General features: G+C 45.4%; 1 protein-coding gene and 1 pseudogene across 1 annotated transcript in view; one reads left to right on the forward strand and one right to left on the reverse strand.

Moving 5' to 3' along the window:
* Window positions 1-4,230: 4,230 nt before the first annotated feature.
* The window catches only part of Mboat1 (membrane bound O-acyltransferase domain containing 1), a 105,167-nt gene continuing 82,360 nt past the window's right edge, over window positions 4,231-27,037 (forward strand). Inside the window, exon 1 of the mRNA XM_038334186.1 lies at window positions 4,231-4,452. Within this exon, the coding sequence (XP_038190114.1) occupies window positions 4,357-4,452 (96 nt within the window). The 5' untranslated portion in view covers window positions 4,231-4,356. The remainder of the gene's footprint in view (window positions 4,453-27,037) is intronic.
* Window positions 17,365-17,570, reverse strand: LOC119818181 (annotated as a pseudogene).

A 27,037-nucleotide genomic window follows, 5' to 3' on the forward strand; every position in this document is an offset into this window, starting at 1 on the left:
TGATGACCACTCAGAGACACAAAATCCTATCTTAAAACATTGTTCTGAGTATTCAAATTAACAGAGTGTTTTTAGCAGGCTTTCTCTCTGCATGTGGCTTTCTGCTTTTCATTTCTAGTGACTGATTTATTTTCTCTTATTACAGATTCTGTTGTCTTTGGATTTATTAGTATCTCTGGATGTGAGGAGCTAGCTCACTGAGATAACTGGTATTGATATAGCTCTACACAGACAGAGTATTCTTAAGGAAAAAAAACTTGGTAACTCTGGTGGTACATTGGATAGCTGTTCAGTTTTATTAGGTTCTTTATTTTCTGAACACGTGAAAATAGAAGTGTTTATCTTTGATCTCCAGCCTGGAAAACATGTTTGGCCAATAGATAATAATATATGGCCAAAGACACATCCATCAGTTGAGCTAAAACATGAAGAAACTAGAGCGTGAATTGCAAAATGTAAGTTCCCTATGGCTTTGTGAGTAGAAATGACTCAAAGCCCAGAGGCAATGCTCTCTGGGGCTGAGTTTCCATTCTTCTCTGGTCAGTTCGCAGATGCTGAGCCTCTATCTTAGCATCCCACGCAAACAGTTTCTTCTTTTTCCTGAAGCTGGACTCCTACTACAATACACAGACCTCTGGATAATCAAATGGAATCGTGACTTCTATTTGTATCTTTGTTATGTACCAGCTGAACGAAGCTGGTGACCTCTGCAAGCCTCCAGTAACTCAGTATTCAAATGAACAAGAATGGAGACGACATAACAATAAAACTCTGGCCCCCATCCTCCTAGAAACGTTAGGAGAATCAAAGAAAATCATACCAATGCTAGTACTCCACGAGTCTATGTGGTCATTGTGTAGATGTAACGTTAAGTGGCAAGTTTAGCTTGATATGTGGCGTGAAGACAGTTTTCACACTCTTCAAACAAGGGGTTTGTATCTCTGAAAACTTAGAAGATGGTTTTAATTCACATGTTCTTTGATCATCTTAGGTTTGGCAGAACTAGCATGTGTTATTTGTGAGGGTGGGGGTGGGGAGTATATGGTGGGACAAGAATGCTTTGTAGCCCCATCTGGCCTAGAACTCATGATCTTGTGCCTTAGCACCCGGGTGTTGGTCTTATAGTCTGGTGCCACAGGTGTGGTTCCCCTAACAACAGGGGCATATCGCTTTTCACCACAGGGCATGTGGTGAATGATCTTCATCAGGTCTTTTTGTACCTGGCCTTTAGTTTTTATCATGATGCACTGCCTTAGATAACATTCATTTTCATGGAGATAGCCCCTCTACTTGTTTTTTGTTTGCTTGTGGGTTTGTTCATGATTTTGTGTGCAGGTGCCCTTCAAGGCCAGAGGGGTCTTATCCTCTGCAGCTGGAGTGACAGTCATTTGTGAACCACTGACCTGGATGCTGAGCAATAAACTCAGATCCTCTGGAAGAGCTGTGAGTACTCTAAACCACTGAGCCACCTCTCCAGCTCCCCTCACCCCAGAGGACAATTTTTAGAAGTTCAAGGAGCCTAGCCTTCTTATGGAAAGCATTCACTTGAGAATACTAAGCCAGTAGTCTACTTCTGGCCTGTTCATGACTGTCTAAAAGTTTCTTTCCCTTTCTTTAGACAAGCTCTAGACATATCCTAGGCTGCTTCCAAACTTCTGGGCTCAACGATGACTCTGCATCAGCCTTCACAATAGATAGTATTGTATGTATACCACCATGCCTTCCTTTTCATTTTTAATAAATGCTTGCAGCCCCCATCTGATCTTAATACCCCACTTAAGCATTCATCTCACTTAAGATGAGTATTTCTTCAGCTTGATTATCTTCCAGAGTTGATGCTTGGTGAGTCTGTCTAGCCTTGTTAGTCTCATGCATATTCCTATGTTTATGTGTATGCATGTGTACATGTATGTGTGTGCATGTGTCTATGTGTATGTGTATGCATGTGCCTGTGCTGGAGTCTGCTTGGGAGTAATATAGTGGAGGCTTCCCCTTCACCCTTTGCTCCTTGGCAGGGGGCATGGGTCTCAAAACTGTGGTCTACCTGTTTACTGTTAATTGTAGCTTTCTAGGGCTGACATTGTTAAACATTAACAGGAAAAATCTATGCCTCTGGAAGGAAGTCGTTTGTGATCGGAAGGCTGCTCGTTCGTTCCCGACTGCCCAGACCCAAAATAATTACACAGAAGCTGTATTATTTAAAACGCTGCTTGGCCAATAGCTAAAGTGTATTGCTAGCTAGCTCTTATATCTTAAATTAACCCATTTCCATTATTTTATATTTTACCATGAGGCTTGTGGTTTACTGACAAGGTTCTGATTCATCTGTCTCCTGCAGCACACTCTCTGACTCCATCTACCCTCTCTCTACATCTTTGTTCGGATTTCTGGCTTTACTCTGTTAAGCCATTGTCTGAAAGCAGCTTCTTTATTAACCAATGGTAATAAAACATATTCACATCATACATCACCTCCCATCTCAGTCATTGCCTGTGTTTGACAGGCTATCCATTTAATTTGAAACCTGAGTCCCCATTCATAAAATCTACCTAAAGCCATTGACTACTTCTCTGACTGGATGCTCTGCCAGCCGATCCTTCACTGGCAGCTTCCAGATGCTTTACATGGACCCACAAAGCTCTTTTTTTCTTTGGCTTTCTAGACATCAGCCCGGAGTTCTGTATTTCTAAAAGCCTCTTTATTAGTGAACATTTCGAGGTTTATGAAAAAGATATTGATTGAATCTCAGAACATTGCTGAGGCCGGTCACCAGCTTCAGGCTTTCATAATCCCAAGACTTCAGCCTTCCATGTAGCTGGGACTACAGGTGTGGAGCATCATACCGGATTTACGATGCCGGTGTTTCTTTATTTTCACATTTTATTCCCATATTAGGTGGGTGAAGGCGATATCAGCAATGAGCTGCACAAGTCTGCGCTTCTTCAGAAAACAACAGTGTTTCCATTGTCTTATTGCAAGTCTGGATTGTCACAGTCCACTGTTTCAGAGACTGGGCTTTCCTGGGCCAATGGCAGGAGCAGGTGTGGGACAGCCCATGGAAAACTCAAGGCTCCCTCCAGGGTGCTAGAAAATCCGCATGATGATGGAAAACTAGCTATGGGCGCCACTGAAACGTCCTAAATAGAGCCTGGATGCCACAGTCCTGAAGCTGGTACACGGAGGATGGAGGTCCACGGAGGATGGAGGTATGTGGAGGATGGAGGTCCACGGAGGATGGAGGTATGTGGAGGATGGAGGTCCACGGAGGATGGAGGTCCACGGAGGATGGAGGTACACAGCTTTAGACATGAGTGGACCTTCTCTTCTATGATGTGGACTTCATGTTCAATTACTTCTTACTGCTACAGAAAGGCCCTGATTTCCCAGGCACTTCACGGATTAAGCAAAGGCATGTAGGGGCTGGCAGGAAGGCCCAGTGGTTAAGAGCATTTCCTGCTCTTCTAAAGGACTGGATTTCAGTTGCCGGCACCCATGATGAACTGCTCACGACTGCCTGTTTAACTCCAGCTCTCTCTCTTCCAGCCTCCACAGGTGAGTACATACCACATATTTAAAAAATAAATCTTTAAAAAGGCACACACACACAGAGAGAGAGAGAGAGAGAGAGAGAGAGAGAGAGAGAGAGAGAGAGAGAGAGAGAGAGAGAGAGAGAGAGAGGGAGGGAGGGAGGGAGGGAGGGAGGGAGGGAGGGAGGGAGGGAGGGAGGGAGGGAGAGAGGGAGAGAGGGAGGGAGGGAGGGGGCAAGAAGAAAAGAAATATGGAGTCGGAGTTTTATAGTTGGTGCACACCTGTAGTTCCAGTATCTGGGAGTTCAGGGCTAGCTAGGGCTACAGGAGATCCTGTCTATAAATAGCAAATAAATGAATCTTAAAAAGTGAGCAGAATGTGGGTGTTGGCTAGCTCGAAGATGTCTCTTCTGGTTTCCGGAACGGCTGCAGGAGCGGGGCGTGAAAAGAGAGCGCAGGACACCTCCGCTGCCTGGTAGGAGGGTGAGACGACTTTGGAGTAACCCAGGGCTGGGGAGCACCCCCTCCCGCAGTCCAACTAGCTGGGGAGCCGGCTGGGCGTCTCCCAACCGCCCAGGGCTGGGCTCCGGGGGATCCGCGCCCTGCTCTGCCCGGCTCCTCCTCCGGGGCGTCCCCGGCTGCGGGCCAATGGGCGGCGGGCGGCGCGGAGCGGGAAGCCGAGCGTGGGGGGCCCAGCCCTCCCAGGCGCGGGGGCCCGCAGCGCCAGGTCCGCGCCCTGGAGTTAGCGTCGGGTTCCCGCGCGGTCCTCGCGAGCCCTCGGGGTGGCCAGAGTACAGTGCCCAGCAGATAGCACACCCGAAGATGCAGGATGGCTGCGCAAACGCCCGACAGCCTCTCCAACCGCACCACGGGCTCCACCTGCCTGCACCCGCTCAGTCAGCTCCTTGGCATCCCGCTAGACCAGGTAACAGCGTCCCACCCGCGACCCCGATCCTCGGGCTGGGGAGAGGAATGCTCCCTGGTCCCGCTCAGCCCAGCCCACAGGTGCCAGGGCTTCTTTTAGAGTTGGTCGCTTTTTATGTGTGAAAGCTATCCGTTCACCTAAACAGGCAAGTTGGACTGAAGTTAAGTTTTGGTCTGTGATCGAAACTTTAGTGGTGTGATTCACGAATCCAGCACTTTACCACCAGTGTACTTAGATCTTCGTGATTTTAAATTTAGACGATACTATGTTAAGAATTAAGTCTGATCGAGTTGGGCGTGGTGGCTCACGCCTCTAATCCATGTTCACCAGAGCCTGGGGCAGGGAAATTGCTCCATGTTCCTGTCTACCTTCTAGGTGACCGGGTGAGACGCCCTAACCCCAAAACAAAACCAAACAACGACAAAAAGTAAACAAAAAAAACCAACAACAACAAAAATCCGACTAACCAGGTGTGTAGATATCTAGTATAGCATATGGTGGTGACTTGTATGTTGAGACAGCACCTGGCTCTATAGCCCAGACTTCCTTGACACTCTGTAGTTCAGACTGGCAGCCAACTCTATATTTTGCCCAGGCTGAGCTAGAACTTGGGGCGATCCTCTTGTCTCTTGTTGAGATGCCTCTCAGACCAAGAGGGTCATTGTTACTCAGTCTTCATTCATCCCTGCGGTGAGAAGCCGATGAGTAGGGAGGGTTCTTGGGAGGAGAGGGGCCGTGGGGAAAGATTTTGAACTGTTCAGGTATTGCCTGCTACATTACAGTTAAAATTGGCAACAGTAACCTGGTAAGAAATCTTGCAAAGACAGCCAGGGCTGCAGCTCAGTGGTAGAACTTGTAGTATCCAGGAGAGTCTGGAAGCTGCCCCAGTACTGGGGGGAAAAAAATCTTACTGAGGTGTAGTCTTGTTTACTTTCTTTTGGCACCTCAGGTTTGTGTAAATGCCTATTGATATAAATGGACTCAGGCACGGTTTTTGGAATAAGACTCCTGCTTTCCCTACTATTTTATTTCTGCTAAAATTTCCCAGTTTATTTCCCCTCCTTTTGCTGGATAGCGTGGCGCATGCCTGTATTTCCATACATGGAGACTGAGGCAGGAAGATTGCTTCTGTTAAATGGCACCTCAGCCATTTGTATCAGGCTTTGAGACTTAACAGCTTCAAGTTGGAGACCAGTCTAGGCCTCATGGAGAGCACCAAGTCCGCCTGGGCTACACAGTAAAACCCTGGCCCAAAAATTCAAAACAAAACAAAAAATTTTTCATTTTCTTAGAGCTGTTTTCTTTCTTTCCTTTTCACACTAGAGCTGCCTGTACCTGCTGACCCTCCACGCGCAGTCCGGGGGCAATGGTGAAGTTGGCCCTGGCCTTTGCATTACTATAGAGCCACCCTTATCCTCAGGTTCTGCCTGCTGCCTTCTCTTCAGTTGCAAAACTCTGAGAATCAGGAACTTGGTAGAAGCCTCAGATGTTAAGTCAATTTCTCTTTACTTTGTAGTAAGGGAGCCTAAGGGATCTAGGCAGGCAGGCAGGCAGGCAGGCAGGCAGGCAGGCACGCACAAATAACAAATTCTTTTACTTGGAAACTAAAGTTAATTGTGAAATTTCCATAGGATGATTTCATTTTGCATTGACTTCTCTAATTCCTACCAGAATCTATTGTAGTTGCATTTTCTATTTTACAATAACCTATTTACAATAATAGAAGAATAATTTCTATTTATTTTCAGAGGGGCTTCCCCCTTTGCACAGAAATAAATGGACTGGTGAAGTACTAAGGCAAACTGAGAGGGGAGGTCCTAGTGTGTTATTAAGATTTTGACTGCATCCTCCTGCATCCCGAAGCTCTATAGAGTTTTAGAAAAAGTTACTCTGGTTTTTAGAAGAGATTTATTTTATTACTTTAAAATGTGTGTGTGTGTGTGTGTGTGTGTGTGTGTGTGCATCTGCACATATGTGCACACTCAGGCCCCTGGTGGATATATGTCCACGGGAGCAGGTGCCCACTGAGGTCAAGAGGTCTTGGATCCCCTGGAGCCAGAGTTAAAAGCCACTGTGAGCTGCGGATGTGGGTGTTGGTAACTAGCCTTTGCTCTTAACCTCCTAGCCACCTATCCAGCCCCCAAAGCAACTCTGGTTTGAATTTATGAAAAGGAAGAGAAGAACAATACAAATCTGAATGATTTTAGTTCAAACCACAAATGAACTCAGATCATCATGGGATGAATGGGAAGTCATAAGGAAAACTTGGCATCTCTGAGGTCTTGGGTCAGCCTGCCCAGCAGGGTCAGTCTGAGCAACATGGTGGAAGAAGTGCCCCTCATATGACACCTCAAATCACTTGTTTTCAGCCTGGGGGAAAAATCCCATGCCATAACTAATATAATTTAGGACCAAGCTGTGGCCGGGGATTTGTCTTTGAAGCCTTTCCCCAGTGTCTTAAGATTTCATATCCTGTTCATACTTTCTAATCAATCACATTTCTTTGATTGTCTTCAATCCTGGCTTTCTTGCCTCAAGAAGTTTATCACTGAGGTTGGAGTTCCTTTCCAGAGAACCTGAGTTTGGTTTCCTTCATCCGTATCAGGCAGCTCACTCCCACTGTAATTCCAGCCGCAGGGGATCCATGCGTGAATCTGCACACACACAGATACACACACACACACACACACACACACACACACACACACACACACAAATCCAAAGAAAGTAAGACTTAAAAGTATACTATCTGCAAAGCTATCCTCTGTGTCCTGGCTTATGGGAGGAACTGTTGCTGCTCACCCGATGATCATATTTACCTGTTCTTGGGGGCAATAGGAGTGCTGTGCCCAATTACATCTATGATAGACATTTTAGCCTTTCTTACAGCTTTCTTCTTCTTCTTCTTCTTTTTAAATAGGGACTCCTGAAGCTGTTAAATGTAAATTCTTAATGACAGACAGACAGAGCACTGCAATTCAAATGATGTATAGGAAATGGGAATGACTCAGAGCTCCTGCAGCTTGGATAGGTTTGCCGAAACTACCGTGAGGTCCAGAGAGGTGGCTCAGTGGGTTAAAAGGCCCTTGAGGCTAGTCTGTTGACTTGAGTTCAGTCCTAGGGACCCATGTGGTGAGATGAGAAAACCTACTTCCGCAAGATGTCCTCTGACCTCAGCATGTGCATAACATAAGTTATGTATATATATATATATATATATATATATATATATATATCCTAAAAGACTAAACCTGCATTTTAAAATGAGACTTGTCTATGTGGACGTGGGATTATCTAGACACTAACCTTCAGTTACTCAGGATAAATTAGGCAAGAAATTCTCCTTTCCATGTGCAGGGAATAAGGAATAGAGGCTGAGGGCTCATGTTCTCTGCAGAGAGTTTTGGCTGGAGTGTGATATGATTAACTTTAAACTGAACTGCAGCCTCCATGATTACAAGGCAAGGCTGACGCAGCCTCCTGGAAACCAGAGTTCTGACATTATCATTCGGTTGGTGTGTCCCCACGCTGTGTGTGTTTTTATCAAGGGCCAGTTCAGCCTTAGGCCGTAAGGCCTTGTCTACCCACCTACCTTCCTTCCTTCTTTCCCTTCTCCCTCCCCCTTTCTCTCAATTTATCATCTACTGAAAAAGAGACAGACAAGAATTAGAATCCAGGAAATGATTCTGATGTTAAAGTACCCAGGGTTTAAGAGTTTAACATAGGTCTGTGATCCCATTTAAAAGAGAACTCATGAGGCTGGAGAGGTGGCTCAGTGGTTAAGAGCATCTGCCACTCTAGCAGGGGACCTAGGGTTGGTTCCAGTACCCATACAGTGGCCCGCAACCATCTGTAGTTCCAGTTCCAGGGGAACCTGACTTCTTCCGACCTCCGAGAGCACCAGGCATGTATGTGCTATAATACATACATGCAGACAAAGCACTCACATGCACAAAAATAGATCTTAATTTCTTTTTTAAAGTGCATGTATGAAGGCCAGCCTTGGAGACCTGGCACTAGGCTAATGGTGACACAGCAGACAGATATGACACTGAGATCTGTGACCTCAGGTTTCCTTGAGCTTTCGGTCACCTGGCTGAAGTCCTTGGCTATGCATGGAAAACCCAGGTTCTGTTCTTATCTAAATCTTGCCCTAAGTTAAAAGCTCGGGTCACATTCCACAGCCGTTGTTAAATACATTAAATATTTATTTAATCCTGTTAGTACCAGGTACTTGGCTGTATGGTGACACGAAGTCAAGGTCCGCACTGTCGAAGGGTTTGTGCAGTGGCAGAGGAGAGGCCCACACAAGTAAACAGGTGGTGCATACTACAGAGTTTGTAGCTGGCACCTCAGGAAGCAGAAAGAGAAGTGCAGGACATATTTGGCTCCTGTACAATTTACTGTATACACACAAGACCCTGGGTGAAAGTCACCTCATACTGTGACTTTGCTGGGTTTGCAGACTTGATTTCAAACCCAAGTTTTTTCATGGTTTCAGATTTTGTCCTACTTCTCGGGGGATTTTAGATGTGCAGGAAGGGTCTGTTGTTTATAGCAGTGGATACCACTGTTGTTAATTAGTAAAGGTCTATGCAGAGAACAGTAGTTTTGATTTTTGTGATTTTTGGCCTCAGGGATTAAACTCAGGGCCTTGAAAACACTAGGGCATACCCTCTGCCAATTAGGTGATCCCAGCCCAAGCTGCTTGTTTGTTTATTTCGAGATAGGGTTTCTCTGTGTAGTTCTGGCTATCCTGGAACTTGCTTTGTTTCCAAGTTGCCCTTGAACTCACAGAGATCTGCCTGCCTCTGTTTCCTGAGTGCTGGGATTAAAGGTGTGCGCCACCATGCCTGGCTTGGAACCTTGCTTTTAAAGGGGACAAGAGGTTGGCCTTTTGGGAAGAAGGGACCTTTTTCTGACACTGCCATTATCTGTACAATCTCCAGACTGTGACCTGGGTTTGCCACAGCTCACTTCAGCTCAGGAAGGGCGTGAACACCCATCAGGACACGGAGCATCAGTCAAGAGAGGTCCCCCCAGATTCCGTCTTCTCCATCCCTCTTCTTTCCCTCCTTCTTGCTTCTTCTTTGGCTTCAGTCAGTTTGCAAAGTCAAACCTCTTCCCCGTTCGTATTCTTGTCATTGTTGGATGTCATAAACGACCGGGTTACAAGAGATTAATCTAGTAGACCACAGACCACAAGAGTCAAGTTTCTGTTGGCTTCCGAGGTTTTCCAGAGTCATGGGAAGAGCTGATTCAAGCATGAGTGAAGTGATGCTGACCCTAAACGTTCATTTTGGGTAAGGCAGGATGTGTTTTCAGAGTGCCATCTCCTTAGCACTTGTTAGCAATGGCCCATCTAAGCCAGGTGTGGTGGCTCACATCTGTAACTTTAGCAGTTAGAGGCTAAGGCAGGAGGGATTCTGGGACGTGCAAGTCCATCTGGTTTATAGAGTGAGTCCAAGGGAAGGCATTGAAGGGTTAAAGTCTACAAGGGTGGTCATATTGCAATGATACAGGAGGTCGTTGCTGAAGGAGGCAAGGATGCAGGGTGCAGCGGGGCTTTGAGGATGGGCGAAGGTCTAGAGCAGTGGTTCTCAGCTTTCCTAATGCTGCAACCCTTCAGTACAATTCCTCATGTTGCGGTGACACCCAACCATAAAATTATTTCCTTGCTACTTCGTAATGGTAATTTTGCTACTGTTATGAATCATAATGTAATTATCTGATAGGCAGGATATCTGATATGTGACCCCTGTGAAGGGTTTGTTCTACCCCCAAAGAGATGGTGACCGGAAGGTTGAGTCCCACTGGTTTAGAGCGCTTATTAAGGGGGTGTATTATTTACTTTTCTCATCTCTGTGACTGAATACTAAATACTTGAAAAGAAGCAACTTGTGAGAGGAAAGACATGTTTTGGCCCATAATGTGAAGGTATAGTCTGTCGTGATGGGACGAGTATGGTGATGGGCAAGGCCCGTGGAAGCACTGGGTGCCGAGTGTCATGGTGGGGGAAGCAGGTGATGGGAGAGACCAGTAAAAACAGAACTCATGGTGGTTGCTTCTTCACATTCACGGGGTTTGAGAAAGCACAGAGAGAACAAGAAGTGATGCCAGGACTGTCAACTTCAGGGCCTCCCGTTCAGCATCCCATTTTCTCTAGTAAAACCTTCCCTTCCCAAGATTTCAAACCAGTGCCCCCTGCTAGGGACCAAATTCAATCCTAAGAGCCTTTGGGAACATGACACTTCCAAATCATAACGGGGGGATTGGAGAAAGGGTTCAATTTAGTGGACTACTACATAAAATCAACTCACTGGAGATTAAATTTTTAGTTGTTTACTGTGTGTGTGTGTGTGTACACGCCCACACGCACTGGCATATACATGTCTGTGTGTGGGGACCAGAGCACAGCCTCCAGTGTCATCCTCAGGGTTCCATCTACCTCCTTGATACAGGGCCTTTCGCTGGCCTAGAGGTCACCGATTAGTCTAGGCTGGCTGACTAGTGAGTCTAGGGATCCTCCCGTCTCTGCATCGTCAAGGCTGTATTTAATAAATGTGCTACCGCACCAAGGATGTTTACATGGCTGCTGGGAATCAAATTCAGGTCCTAATGATTGTAAGGGACGTGCTTTACTGACTGAGCCGATCCCTCTGGGCATCCAACTTTCGAGAGCGTGAAACTCACGTTTGCATCTCTGTCAACAGCTCCTTGGCGGAGCAGTGTGGAGCAGACGAAGTTTTCAGAGAAGGCTGTTGCAAAGTTAAGCAGGGGTGCTGAAGGATGCTGGCAAGAGGGTAAAAGTGCTAACAGAGAGAAGGGAGCTGTAAAGGTGAGGGCCTCCAAGGATCAGGTGCCGAGCAAGCTCGAGCTGGGGGCTGGGCTTCTTGAGTGGAAGGTTTCTGGGTTCCTGTGCAAGGCAGGGTGTGGACATGGAAGTCAGGGTAAAAGCGGGGTCACCTGTGCGAGCCCCAGGTGCCAGGGAGCTGATGGACTGCCCTCAGGGTTGAAACTGCTCATGCTTATTTGGGGCTTTGAGATGGAGAAGATATCGAGGTAGGTAAGATCTCAGGACTTCCGGAAGGTTTTTGGCAGTGGGAAGAAAGACCCAGGGACGATGTGTCCTGCTGTGCCAGCCTTCCTGCACGCATTGTTATCTCACTGAATGCTAGCACGGGGGAGAAGTCTGGAAGGAGAAGGGGTTTTGCGGCTTGGTAGAAGAAAAATGATCCCAGGCAGCAGTAGGGTTTTTGGGAAAGCACTGACCCTTTTTTCTTGACATTGACTTTACAGTTTTAGTGGTTAAACAGGAGCCAAGTGTGGTTAGCAGCGGGAGGCCGGTGGGGTGATGAGTCACCAAGGAGGAAGTCAGGAGCAGCACACTGGTGAAGATTGAGAAGGGGAACCTGCCTGCTGAGGCTGAGGTTAGGCTAGTGGGACGGTCTAGGGAGGTGCAGGTATCTCCCCGAAGCCTCAGAATTCAATGAGTCCAGTGACCTACCTCTGAGGTTGCAGTCTTTCCTAGAGCAGCACATGACTGTTTCTAGAAAGTTCCTCTTTGCTTCTGAAGAGATGGCTATGGGGAGGGAGAAGGCGGCTTTTGGGGACAACTAGAGAACACCATGTGGGTGTGTTAGGGCCACATAGGTGCAAACTTTATACTCCATGCTGTTGAGGAGGACAAGGCTGCGGGTTTGTGGGTATCCCTCACTCCAACCCTCTCCTTTTAGAAAGGACCCGGTACACGTGGAGCAGGAAGATGAACAGTCTGCCCCGTGGGTCTCCAGGATGTCCCTCATACAGAATATTGGTTTATGCCACAGTGTGATGGCCTGAAGTGTGACCATGCATTTCCCAGCATTTGAAGCAGAGACCCTGGGACTTTAACTTTCCTGTTGTGGACAGTAGGTGGTCTTTACATTTTGGCCTCAACTTACCTATCTGGCTTAATGACCTTATCAACTCTACATATTGAAGGCTTGTACTATGGGTGTCTAGCCAGTTGTTATAGATACAAGATCTCAATCAACCAGTATGCAAAACTAAATAATGAGAAGGCAGGGGCTGGGGAGACAGCTCACTTGGTGAAGGACTTGCTATGCAAGCATCAGGACCTGAGATAGATCCCAAGAACTCTTGTCAAAAGCTGGGCACACTTATAATCTCAGTGTTAGGGAGGCGGAGAGAGGCAGATCTTTGGGGCTCACTGGCCAACCAGCCTAGCCCAATTGACAAGTCTCAGGTCTTAGCGAGAGACCCAGTCTCAATAAGCCGGACAGCTTCTAAGGAACAATACCCCGGTTGACTCTTGGCCCCCATATGCACACCTGTATGTGTGCACATGAACTGGAATATACACGTCCCCCACATACTTCAGAGGCATTCCCCAAATTTCAGATGAAAGAACACATCCCAAGGACTTGTAGGGCTTGTCTGAAGTTTTACAGGTAGGAAGGGAAAGAGGCAGGGTTTGAACCTGTGCCGTGGCTGAAGACTTTGTGACATCACCACACTGTGTCCCAGCCACATTGAGCCATCTTCTCAGTGGATGGTTCATTCCCTGTCCCTCCAGTGTCTTCACAGCTTCTAATGCACACACACTTCCTCCCCTGGCACTTTATGTCTGTCCTGTGCCTTCTTGTCTGCCTTGGTCCCCATGGTTCCCTCTCCACCAGGGCCTGGGAGAGCTCTTGTTTTTTTAATGGTCCTTCTTTTTGTGATTGTCTTGATTTTTATACTTAAAAATTTATACAGATACTTGAGGACTGTTCGGCTGGGCCCGGCATCTTAGAGTTTGAAGATAGGCTAAGTGTGAATGAGAACAAAGTCTTCTGATTACATAAAGGAATAAAACAGACGATGTCATCCTGTAATGATGGCTGCATTCATAACTAAGGTACATTTGTGTTAAAAGAAAATTATGCTGGAAATGGTGGCACACACTTTTAATCCCAGTACTTGGGGGACAGGGACAGTGGATCTCTGTGAGCTCGAGGCCAGTCTGGTCTACATAGTGAGTTCCAAGACAGTCAGGCCTATATAGAGAGATAGCCTTACCTCTTCTCAAAACAAACAAACAAAAACAAACAAAAAAAGCTCCAAACCCAAACAGCAACAATAAAAATTATAATCTTGTTCCTGGTTTACATTTTATTAGCATTCACAACAAGCGGGTGATAGTGTTGCAGCTGCGGCTCTTGTAATTTACATAAAGTAATCACAATAAACACCAGGTATCATTTCCCTTGAAGGCTTCAACTTATAAAATAAAGTCAGTATTTTGTTTTTGGTTTGGGGTTGAACCCAGGGCCTTGTGAATGCCAGGTAAATGCTGTACCCCTGAGCTACACCTCTAACCCCCACTCTTTTGATTCTGAAGATACCTCTTTTCTTATTGTGCCACCTTAAGGAAGGTATCCTTAGGCATGATTTATTGTTCCATGTTTTCTGCCCAGTCCAACACCGGAAGACTTCTTTTAAAAGCTATGCATCGAGTACTTGAAGCACACCTTGCTTCATGCAAAGTGCAGAGATTAATGTGGTCCATGTCTTCCAGTAGGACCTGCAGATGCTTGCTCAGCTGTCATCTTGGCGTGTCTGTCGAAGTGTTCGGTACGTGTGCATGCCACGCTTTAGGCCTTGAAGTCTCAGATGCTCTGGGCAACCCCCAGCACTAGAAGGAATGCCACTGGAGAAGGACTGAGAAAAGAGGAATTTGTGGAGGAGTTCGGGGCTAGGTGGGACAAAGCAGAATATTCTAGACAGAAGCAGTTTCAGCACAGGCATGGAGACTTCAAAAAGAGTTGCATTCTTTGTGGGTAGTGATCACCATTCCAAAACAGAATGTCAGCAAACTGGCTTTAAAGACCCGATTGTCTTTTCTTAGTGGTTTAGGAATCTGAATTGGACAGAGGAGGTGGCTTTACAGGCAGAAAGGCGAAGGGAAGCAGAAGCAAGGAACGAAAACAGACACTTCGTGTCGTTATTTTTCAGGGCTAGTGAGATGGCTCAGCAGGTAAAGGTGTTTGACAGAAAGCCAGACTGCCTAAATAAAGTTATCCTCTGATCGCAGGTGTGTGTGTGTGTGTGTGTGTGTGTGTGCATACAACCAAATAGAAAACTCAAAATTACTTTACATTACAAGGTAGGACCCCTTGCCAAGTAACTTAGACCACCCTGATGGGGAGGTCTATTTGTTTTTTCTTTGAGAGCTCTCACGTAGCATGGGGTGACTTCAAACTCACTGTGTTCTGAAGATGACCCTAACCCACTGTTCCTCTTGCCTCTACACCCAGATTACTAAGATTATTAGGGGTTCACCACTATGACTGGGTGACACAGGGAATCGAACTTCATGTGTGCTAGGCAAGTATTTTATCTATGGAGCCTCTCTCCCGACCCCGAGGGACGTTGTAGCATTGCTTGCTGCAGGCTCCCCTTTAAAAATAAAACAAACAAACCCATGGGTCCATTTTGAGGTTGATTTTTGTGTGTGTGGCTCCTCACACCAGCGACTCTGCTCTGGTTTATAAGAATCTGGGTGTAAGAGCAGAAGCTGATTCTCGACAAAGGCCTCCAGTCATTTTTTATTGACTTCAGTGGCACCTTTGTGTGCTTACACAGTGTAGGAGTTAAATATATGCTTGTTGGATTGTGATGGAATTTTATTTACATTCTTGGCCTGGAGTGAATGACTAAGTTGAGATAAGTTTGAAAAGCAGGTCTTTTTTTTTTTTCTCACCAACGGAGTTAGACCTCTGTATTATTTAGAGCCAGAATTTCATGCTGATTAGATCAATTTCTAGTTTCTGCTTTCATAACTGATAATCTAATTATGCTTAATTATAACATACTCCATTCCTGTTCTCATCGTCTGGAGTTGAAGTCCCATATCTGGATATGGCTGTTGGTTTCTGTATTGTTTCTGGATCTGTTGTCTCTGATTTGTGTATATAGACAGTGTCTAAGGCTTTTCTTTTTGTATCTACAGTCAAATCACCCATAAAAGAAAATCATTCAAATATCCCGTATCATGGTCCTTGAACTCTGTAAGAGAAATTGGAGGGACAGATTATACTTGAAGAGATACAATCTGCAAACAGCTTTGGTAGCAGCAAATTTGTATAAACTCAGTGTGTGTTGTTCAGAAAAGAGATTTTCTATTTAAGCAAGTTGGGCCTCCGAGTAGATAGATACAGGAAAAACTTCCTTCAGTCTAAAGGCAATTTCTAGAAGTTTTGCCAGGAACACGTGGCTACCATCCCCCAGGGTTGAACTGCGACTACCCCGCAGCTGACTGAACTCTTCATTAACCCGTTTCTAATGTGCTTTCAGTTCTGTAAAAAAAAAAAAAATGTGGGCTTGGTGAATCATTGACCAACTTCCTTGTAATACTCGAGCTCTGTTTGTAGCATTGCTTAAGTTTCCAGCGGGTAATCTTCTCTTGTGCATTTGTGACCCTATCTGCCTTAGGTAGGGGTTGGAAAGTCTAAACTAGCATTAACACAGGTTAAAATACTGAATTCTGATTTCTGGGCTGAGCGGATGGGGACACCCTCATCTGTATGTTACCACCACCTTCAGTCTTTAGGTTTAGTTTACCTAAACCACACAGAACTCTGTGCTTAGGAGCCGGTCAAGTGTGGAAAATAGCAAGGGAGCAAGGGATGGGATGCGTTTGGTTTTAGCTTGTTCTAAACTCTCATTTTGCACCAGGGGTCAAGGTTAAAAATGCTCTCCCGGGTTTCTCCTCCTCTGCGTGGTCCTTCCTGATCATTCTGCAGCTTCAGCCTGTGGCAGGTGACTCACAGGGATGACTCAGCGGAGGTATCCAGGGACTGGAAAGAGGAAGGAGCTCATCAGATCCAAAGGCCGTGCAGCAAAGTCACCTGTCCCAGTCAAAACCTCTTTGTTCCTAAGACATTTTTGTCCCCTCACAGGTCTTAGTTTTAACTCTTTCATTTTGTTTACTGAAGCCAGTGACAATAGGTTCTAGTGAGTATCTTTCTTGTATATTAGATGTCTTAGCATTAACTTTTTCTTTCAGTTGTTGTGGGTGAGTTTTGAGAATTAACCTTTCTCAGCCTTGGTCAGCCATGGTTACTCATGAGTATTATTCAGGCATTCTAGAGGCCGAGGCTGGAGACCACTCTGAGTTTGATGCCAACCTGGGATACGTTGTGACTTCCAGAGCAGCCTTGGTGCAGAGTGAGACACTGTCTCAAAACAAAACAAATGAACAAAAAAACAAAATATTAATTTTTAGACTAGGTAGCATATATACTTGGTATCAAACACATAGGCAGACAAAAAAAATGGAGAGGGCAGGCCAGTCTCTCTACTAGTCCATTTCCCAATGGCTGTTCCCCCTCCCCATGTTTCAGACATAATCTGTGTCTACATGCACCTAGAATTTTTGTCTGCTTTCTGCGCACAGAACAAGCTACAGTTCTTCAGCTTGTTCTCTCTCTCTCCTGCTTTGTGCTGCTCCCCCACTAACCCTTATTTCTTAAGAACTGATTCATATCAGCCTGCGGAGACTTGAAGATACCTGGCCACCTTTGTGCCCTTTCTGTTCCTTTTGTGTCCTTTCAGGAACAGCCACGACCTTTAGCACACACTGACCTGCTGCTGTTTGGGGTGAGAGGGCTGGGCACGGTCTCTGATCACCTGACCTGGGGATACAGAGAGTCCAGATAACCCTTCAGGTGGAGCTATGAGAGGAAAGTCTTGTTTCCACTGCCACCCTCAGATGAGGGAAGTGAGACATACATGGATCCAGTATCCCCATGCATCGGGAGAAAACGACTCCATCTTTAGCTATCTTGCCGACGGTGACACTTAACCTGGAAGCCCTGATAATCCACAACCACTGGAGGTGATGCTCTTTACAATTACTATTATTTGATGAGGTGCATTCTCAGAGGCGTTCTAGTATCAGGTGCATGCGTGGGGTATATGGTGAAGTCTCCTAATCTTTCTCCTTGCTTTTTCCAAAAAAAAAAAAAAAAAAAATCCAGTGACTGTATTGTTGTTAGATAGAGGACACACCAGATACTACATGGATAAGAACTCATGCTACACTTGATTTTAGCCGAAAGCTGAGAAGCCATGCAAAGTAAACTCTCTCAGCCCCCTAAGCTGTGTGATCTCAGTACTGTCAATGGGATCAAGGAAGGGTTGACGTTAGGTGCTAAGGAAGGACTTTTTGAGAGTTAGGGTCACCACAAACTAAGGACCTACCTTTATTTTTGTTTCTACTTTTCAGGGGACACGTGATTGAAAGGTCGGAGCGGTACATTGTACAGCTTCATTCTTTCTCCCAAAGGAAAGAAGTGCATGTTGGTGTGTATTGAGCAAAGTGGACTGGCCTTTGAGATTTTAGAATCTCCTGGTTAGAGTAAAGGTGGAATATCCTAGCAACGTCCATGCTACTCTGGAGAAGAGTTCATGCAGAGAACAGTTTTGCACTCCTGTCTGTCAAGAGTGAGCTTTTCATCCTCTCCTTCATGTGAAAGGAACACTGACTGGTCTTGTCTCCTGACAATAGCTGTCAAATTACCAATATGTTATTTAACAAAAGGGAAGCAACGTCATAGGGGTAGACTCTGTAGTGACTATTAAATTAATTTTTTCTTAAATTTTTTTTAATGTGTGGGGCACGAGGTGGACTTTACAAAAGTTGCAAAAGCTGTACTTACCTTGCTTTCTGCCTTATAAACATTTTGCAATCCTTCTCATTCTTCTTCTTCTTCTTCTTCTTCTTCTTCTTCTTCTTCTTCTTCTTCTTCTTCTTCTTCTTCTTCTTCTTCTTCTTCTTCTTCTTCTTCTTCTCCTCCTCCTCCTCCTCCTCCTCCTCCTCCTCCTTCTCCTCCTCCTCTTCCTCCTCCTCCTTCTCCTCCTACTCCTCCTCTTCCTCCTTCTCCTCCTCTTCCCCCTCCTCCTCCTTCTCCTCCTCTTCCTCCTCCTCTCCTTCATCTCATCCTCCATCTCCTCTCCCTCCTCCTCTTCCTCCTCTTCCTCCTCTTTCTCTTCTTTCTCCTCCCCTTTTTTTGACAGAGACTCCTGTCTCCTAAGCTAGCCTCAAACTTGATATGTATGTGAAGATAGCCTTGAACTTCCGATCTCCCTGTTTCCACCTCTCCAGATCCAATATTACATGCTTGTCTTATTTGATGCTGGGGTTCAGATGCTGAGCCTTGTGCATGGTAAGCAAGCACTCTACCAACCAAGCTACATTCTTAGTCCATATTCTCAGGTTTATGGTCAATTTTCCACTTTACAAAAAACTTAATTTGCTATATTTCTCATCGTTCCACTTACGCATTTAGAGTGTCTTTAGAGATGGCTTTATTTGACTCCAGTTTTGTTGTCTTAGTTTATAAGATAATGAGGTTGTAAATGAATAACAGTCATTTCATCAAGATACAAGGCGAGGCCCTGACTCATGGTAATGAATAAGGAATTATGATGGTGTGTCTTAGCTAGTGGAAGTTACAGAGACAGTTTGAAGGAAAGCAGTGTGTTATAAAGTAATTTAGAAATGAACTACTCATGGCTTTATCAGAGTTGTAAAGCTACTTCCTGTGTACTTGGGAACCTTCAAACACCTATTAGTCTAAAGTAATGTGTGTCTCGGTTTGGTTCCACATGGTAGCTTCTAAAAACATTGGAGACATTAGAAGGAAAATGACTCTAAGAAAATCAGGCTTGCCAAAGACTGCTAAACCAAAGAAGTGAACTAAAGTGAGATGGGTTGATTAAGAAGGACGCAAAGCCATGCGATCGTGGAACAGTTACCAGGAAGAACTCAGCATGCTGTTTATTCAACAGGGCAGGGTGGGGTACCAGTGGGTCAGGGTGGGGTATCATTGGGGCAGGGTGGAGTGTCAGTGGGGCAGGTTGGGGTATCAGTGGGGTAGGGTGGAGTGTCAGTGGGGCAGGGTGGGGTATCAGTGGGGTAGGGTGGAGTGTCAGTGGGGCAGGGTATCGGGGCAGGATATCAGTGTGTCAGGGTGGAGTATCAGTGTGTCAGGGTAGGGTATCAGTGGGCAGGGTGGGGTATCAGTGGGGCAGGGTGGGGTATCAGTGGGGCAGGGTGGGGTATCAGTGAGGTAGGGTGGGGTATCAGTGGGGCAGGGTGGGGTATTAGTGAGGTAGGGTGGGTATCAGTGGGGCAGGATGGGGAATCATCAATGGGCCAGGGTTCGGTGTCAGTGAAGCGCATTTCCTGAAGAGGACCTTGAACATGGAAGGCAGCTTCTTTGTTCTGCTAACTTCCAAGGAATTCTCTTCTGCTCCTGAGAAAGTTCTATCATCATTGCTGTATTTATAAAAACTAAGCATGACCAACATTATGATGTAACTATTAAAAGATCCACAGTCTTTTTAGTCTTACTAATTCCTCTATTGATATACTTTCTGTGCTTTGCTCATAATTCACTTATTTTATGTTTTAATGTACTCATAAGGATGCCCAACCATTGTCACAGTGTAATTCTAGAACATTCCATCCCCTCTGAAAAGAAGCCCTACGTCATTATTCTCCTGGTTCAAGCGTACCCCGTCTCTGCCTTTCCTTTCTCCCAGCTCAGGCAACACTGCTCTGCATGCCCACACCACGTCTAAATGGACTTCAGTGGGCATGATTCTTCGTGGCTGGCACCTTCACTCAGGGTGATTTTGGGCTGGGTCCTTATGCTCTGTTTGAGTTCATCTATGGGGAGGTTTTAAGATCCAGGCTTACAGGGCAAACTTTCGATAGACTTTGGGTTTACTTATGCCGGATACTCAGGGCATTTCTTAGAACTGGCTCATTTAAACATACTTTCCTACATGTTCACATGTTCCTACATGTCAGCTGTCATCCTCAGATGAGTCTTTAAATGGTTATCTCTGCCCAGAACTAAGGCTTGTATATGCAATATGTGGGAGATGGTTCTTCTCTTCTATCGTGTGGGTCCTGGGGATTGAAAATGAAGTTGTCAGGGTTGGTGGCAAGTTCCTTACCCACAGAGACATCTCACCGGCTCCAAGAATTATTTTTTGTACTGGATCAACTGTGGATGGAAACGACCAATTCATCACTATAAACCCATGCTTAGCTTAATATAAATACAGAAAGTTACAAAGAAGAGAATATAGCTATTTGAAGATTCAAAGGTTAGCACACACATATTTCCTTGGTCTGTCAGCTGAGCGGTTTATAAGAATTCAACTCTCCCAGCAGTGGGTGCTACCTAAGCCTAGATCCTGGTCCCTAATGTCATTCTCCATCACAAGGAACTGGAGTCCTTGGAGAAATGCTTCTCGGGCTTAACTGTAAAATATGTAACATGAATCTGAAGTTGTTTATAGTTCCAGAAAGTACAGAAGCACCCAAAAGCATCTGTTCCCACCCCCCAATAAAATAAATTCATACGTGAAAGTGGTCTGTCAAGTGGTCGAAGGAACAGGTGGACAATGGAGAATCCGGAAATAAAGTGAGCATCTGAGAAATAAAAGATATAAGATCCTGGGAGGATATGGTAAAGAAATTTACAACACAGACATTCTTAGAGATAATGGACATTCCACAGTGTAACTTAAAGTAGGAAGTACACATTCTGTGAGTTCACACAAGGAAGTGGGGGTTCACACCAGGAAGCGGGAGTTCACACCAGAAGTGTGAGTTCACACCAAGAAGTAGGCGTTCACACCAGGAAGTAGACGTTCACACTAGGAAGTGGGGGTTTGCACCGGGAAGTGGGGGTTCACACCAGGACATGGGGGTTCATGCCAGAAGTGTGAGTTTACACCAGGAAGTGGGGGTTCACACCAGGAAGTAGGCATTCACACCAGGAACTGTGAGTGCCTAGACAAGCTATTGCCTAGATAACTAAGTGGAGGGAGCTAGTGCGGTCAGGACCCCTCAGAAGAAACTCACATAGAATACTATGGATTTTACACAGAGCATCTAGGACATTCAGAGAGCATTAGTTAATTTATAGCCTCCGCTATTTCAGCTCTGCCTAGCATAGTGTGCGAACAGAGCTGGGCAAATGACCCTACGGGGAGGAGCCAGGTAGGCATGGCCTCAGTGAGTGTTCACCTAGGTAGTGACGGCTGCGTCCACAGCAGGTCACCCTGAACACGTGCACGGGTGGTACTTTACTGCTCTGACCGTCCTCACAGAAACACATCAGGCAGGTACTAGGTTTGAGGTTTTGGCTTTTGCTTTATTTTCTTGAGAAAGCGTCTCATGGTGCTCAGGTTAACTCAGACTGTTACACAGCTGGGGCTGTTTCTAGCGTCAAGTTCTCCCGTCTCTCTTCCTAAGTGCTGGGATTACAGATGTGCACAATCACATCCCAACTAATTAAGGGTTTCTACAGAGATTTTTCAAAGCTTTCAGGCTCAAGCAATAATATATTGTATATTCAAAATGGGAGGAGATTTTTGATATTTTTAAGAGCATTAAAACTTTGAAGGAATGATAAATGTTTGAGGCGGATACGCTAATTACTGAAATTGAATTGTTGCATATTGTGTACTATTGAAACATCCCACAGTATACCGTACTTATGTATTCTTGTCTGTAAGTTCAGACTAAAACCTAAGAACACTAACCAGAGTTAATTCCTGGGTTTTGAAAATGATCACATGAGCTATTAGTTTTAAGGGAGGTGGATAAAGGACTGGCGGGAACTGACTGGCTAGTTCTCTGAAAGTCTAGCATTCTCTCAGAATGAAAAAGTTGAGCAAGCTTTGTCTTGAGAAAGGGACAGAGACCATGCAACATTTTTATCACGGTTCAGTGTGAACCTCCAGCTCTGGACTCTTGAGAGCTGAGCAGAGTGAGCCTGTGGTGTGGAGTGTTCATGTGTTAAACTCAACACACAGGTGGTGTGTAGTGTGCATGCAATAAACAGCAGATAGGGAAATGTGCAGTGTCCATGTAATAAGCTTAGTATATAGAGTGGTGTATAGTGTACATATAACAACACGCCAGACAGTATGTAGTGTATTGAAGCTAACACAGAGGTTGGAGTCTAGTGTCTATGTAACAAACCTAACACATAGGCGAGGTAAAGCTGTCACAGTCATCAAAACCAAGGACAAGCTGAAATACTGTCATAACAGAGGAGCGTAAGATGATAGGTAATTATAATTTGGGGTCCTGGAATCCTTAAGCATAATCAGGAATCAGTATGAAGTTCAGTCACTAATGCAAAAGGTTCGTGGTCTAACATTTAATGAGCTTAACTGGCTTTCTTTTTTCTCTTATTTTAAAAGTTCTTTGGTGTGCTGGCGCACGCCTTTAATCCCAGCAATTGGGCAGCAGAGGCAGGTGGATCTCTGTGAACTTGAGGCCAACCTGGTCTACAGAACAAGTTCCAGGGCAGCAAGGACTGTTACACAGAGAAACCCTGTCTCGAAAAACCAAAATAAAAAACATCGTTCGGTGTTTTGTTTCCTTAAAGCTATCTGTCTGTTCGTCTATTCTTCTATCTATCTGTCTGTCTGTCTGTCTGTCTGTCTGTCTGTCTGTCTATCTATCTGTCTATCAACTCTCTATATTTCTATCATCTATCTATAATCTCTTATGTCTCTTATTTATTATCTGTCTGTCTACTTTACTACTTATCTACTTATTTTTGGTTTTATTCTCAATCGTAGAATGAGGCAACCTCTCATTCCATAAAATCGAATATGAATTCCTTTGATTTCTGACAAGGATTTCGATCTTTCGGGCAGAGCTCTTTAGTCACCCATAAACCAAACCAATAACATTTGCAGATCACTTTATCCACTTCCTTGGAAGGCAGGCCCCATGAGATAGTGTTTATCTGCTTGTCATTGCTTGTCAAATTATCAGATTCTCAGCTCTGGGTCTCTCCTTCAGAGGGTTCAGTTCCCTGGTCATGTTCCTCTGGGGCTGTGGTCTCACCGTACGTCCCACTGTGCATTTGGCTGAGGAGTTTCTGCCTCATAGCGGCTGGGAAGCAGAGAGAGGCAGGAAAACCCTGGGCTCTTCACATCCTCTTCAGGGGTCTAGCTGTTTCTTTCATTAGTTCCCACCTTTAAGGGCTCAATTGTCTTCCCATAATGCCCAAGGCTATGGACCAGGTCTTTAACACATGGGCCCTTGGGACCCATTTAAGATGGAAATTATAGATGAGATAGAATACTAGGAAAATAGCTAATGAATTAGCATCCTGTTGTGTGTGTGTGTGTGTGTGTAAGAGGTAGAGAGAATTTCACTATGGTGCCTCTTGAAACTGGCGTGGGGCTTGATGGGGAAACTCAGTGGTAGAGACCTTGTATGAGCAACTTTGTTTTTTATTTTTTGCATCTTTTTAGACATTATTATTTTTAGCCTGTTCTTTTTGGACCCAATGCAGGAGGCTGGTCTCGAACAGTGATCCCTGTAACTGCCATCTAATTGTAACAATGTGTCAAAACAGCTCATTGGTTGTGGTAAGCACAGTCAGCTAGGGGCAGACGTTGACAGGGTTGAGTGTGGGAGCTCTATCACTGCTGCGCCCTTCTTGCTCTCCTGAGATTTGGGTAAAGCTGACACTGACGCCTTTTAACTATGGCCTTGGCTTCTTAGTTTTGTATACTGATGAGCATCGTATTTACCATACTGGTGGAAATAGAATTAGGGCCGTGTTTTGGGGGGACTTTCCTTTTCCCTCTCCCCTCTTTTTTGTCCCTTCCTATCTACTCTTCTTCCCTCTCTTCCTTCTTTATTTCTCCCTCTGTCCCTCCCTCTGTCCCTCCCTCCGTCCCTCCCTCCCTCCCTTCTTCCCTGCTTTCCTCCCTCCCTTCGTCTATCCCTCTCTCCCTCCCTTTCTCCCATCCATCTCCCGTTTCTCTTCCCATTCTTTTTCTATTTTCCCTCATGCTGAGGATAAAACTCAGGGCACACACTAGACAGTGCTATCCCACTGAGCTATATCCCTGGCCTCCACAGAGTTTTCCGGTTAAGATTGGAACATGAGAATGCAGTTGTATCAGTTTGCAATTGTGGTTAGCTTTATTTCATCCTACAGTTGGCTTTTTAATAATCTTCACATACTTCTTAAGTCATTCCTGTGAGGATGTGAGGACTTTGACTCATTTTAAATCTTCAGGCTCCCGATTGGGTAATCTTCACCCATGAACAATTGTGAAGTAAGAAGATACTTCTCTTTCCCTAACCTCAACAGAGGCCCGCCCAGACAACCCTTCCTGCATTTGCCACGTCTCACAACTCTCTAAGTTTTGACCTTGGCGATGATCTCAGAGTGTTGCCCCTCCATTCACCATTCAATCTCTCCTTATCATAGAAAGCTTTAAGTGTGTGTTGTTCAAACCACAGGAGTCCGTGCTGGAATCTACTTGTAAGGAATGTGGGTATCTGCCAGAGATAACTACAGCCCTCTTGCTTGTAAGCACCCATAGGCCAGTCAGGTGACTTTGACAACTGTTCCATCCCTTGTAGGACAAAGTTGCTAAGATAGTCAAGAGTTTCGTGACAACCCTTGACACTCTGCCTGTTTCTTAACTGACACTGATGTGTTGCTGGTGTTTAAGAGAGGTGAGAGGTCAGAGCATTCTGATTGGTTAGAGTTCCCTTCTGTGTAGACTTGCTTCTGAGCCCCTAACTCCCCCCCTGGGGTACAGGAATCCACCTCTCTGTAAGACTCTAAAAAATGCTACTTGTGTAATCCTGGGCTTGACTGTTCCCATCTTTGGTTTCATGAGACCTTCTGCTTTTTTTTTTTAATAATGCGTATGTGAGTACAGGTGCCTGTGGAGGCCAGAGGTGTCTGATGCCCATGGAGCCGGAGTTACAGGTAGTCATGAGCTACTGTTGTGCTTGCCGGAGCCTACCTCAGTCCTCTGCAAGGGCAGTGTGTTCGTTGCTGCCGAGTCGTCTCTCCAGCCCTGGTATCTTCCGCTTGTAGCAGAGGTTGTTGTATGTGGGGACTCAGATTTTCTAGCACAAGGGATTTGAAGTGGCAAGCTGAAGGAATGACAGGAGGAAAAATTTCAGAGTCAGGCTGCGTAACGGACTGGTGAGTGTCCTGCTGAGATCTGCCTGTGACCTCACTTGCTCAGTGATGGCAGTTGTAAGAACTGGCTTGTGGAGATTTTAGTCTAGACCTAGAGGCAATGTTGAGTCGTACAATCCATCCAAACTCTTGATGTGGTGGCGCACGCCTTTGATCCCGGCACTCAGGAGGCAGGAGCAGGTGGATCTCTGTGAGTTCGAGGCCAGCCTTGTCTACAGAGCTAGTGCCAGTACAAACAAGGTCACACAGGAAAACCCTGTCCTGAAAAACCAAAACCAACTGACCAAACAAACAAAAAGAAAACAAAACAAAAACCCCAAACTGAAAAACAAACCCTCAGGGCCTGATCTGGAAAGTGGGCATGTGGTACCTACATCAGGGGGTGGCTGTGATTTCAGGTGGTGTGGCTGACTCTTGCTTGGGGAAGCTTAGTTTAGTGAACTCTTTAGTCAGCACAAAAGCACATATTATTTCCCCACAGTTTCGAGACTCAGAGAAAAAAAGACTTCCTTGTCAGAACACATAGGTGAAGAGTTAGCTTTCAGGAGTTACCTTGGGGGTTATTTTGGTGTTCCTGGGCTCAGAACCCAGGGCTGTGTGCATGCTGGGTAAAAAAATTCTACCGCCGAGCTACACCTGTGGGTCTTAGTACTTCCTTTTCAGAAGAGTAAGGTAGGCCACACCATTGAACGGTCTTCGATTTCAGTCTGTCCTGGAAGCCTCCTTCATGAGTGTCTGGGATGCAGGGACAGGGAGCTGCTTGAATAATTCCTAGAAGAGAAGGAAAGCTCAATTTAGAGCTAATGACAGGGTCTGCGGAAAGAAACGGGGCAGGAGAAGGTGTAAGGACAGGCATATGGATGACGGATTGGGAGAAAAAGGGCTGGATTGTAGTGAAATCGGAGAACAGAAGTATGATCAGAATTCAAGGGCGTTTGGTGTATTAGGAAGTGCCAAAGCTACTCAGAGGAACCGCGTTTTCTATTCCATAAAGACTGTTTCTTATCTCCGAGCTGCTGGGTTGTTAGTGTGGTAGGTTCAGATTATTTGCCACCACAGTGGCCCTGCCTGTGGAAATTCTTAAAAAAATAGATCCATAGTCTTTAAACAGACATTGGGCCATTGAGCTGACAGTTTTACTCTCCCTCCAGCCAGCTAGCTACATAAAAAGATGTGCTTTTTGTCTCTTCTAATGTCAAAGGACTAATGTTTGTCTTTGGTGTTAGGGTCTCACTATGCAGTTCTCACTGGCTTTGAACACTTACGTAGCTTTGGTTGACCTTTGATCTCCAGGCATTCTTTTTCTGGCCTCAGCCTACTTACTGGCTTCTGGGATCACAGGTAAGTGTGTTGGCTCCGTGGCTGACCAGCAGTACAGCCAGAATTTTGGTCCAGGCCATGTGGATTCCAACCCTCCATTCCTGTCTACTCATTGATTTTCATGTTTCAAAATGGGGTAACTTGAGAATATTTGGGTAAGTGTGGGAACACGCCTGCTCACTCAGGAACTTGGCGACTGTGTGGTTTGGCTTGTATGG

This window comes from Arvicola amphibius, chromosome 6, assembly GCF_903992535.2.
Source record: "Arvicola amphibius chromosome 6, mArvAmp1.2, whole genome shotgun sequence".
Classification (NCBI taxonomy): domain Eukaryota; kingdom Metazoa; phylum Chordata; class Mammalia; order Rodentia; family Cricetidae; genus Arvicola; species Arvicola amphibius.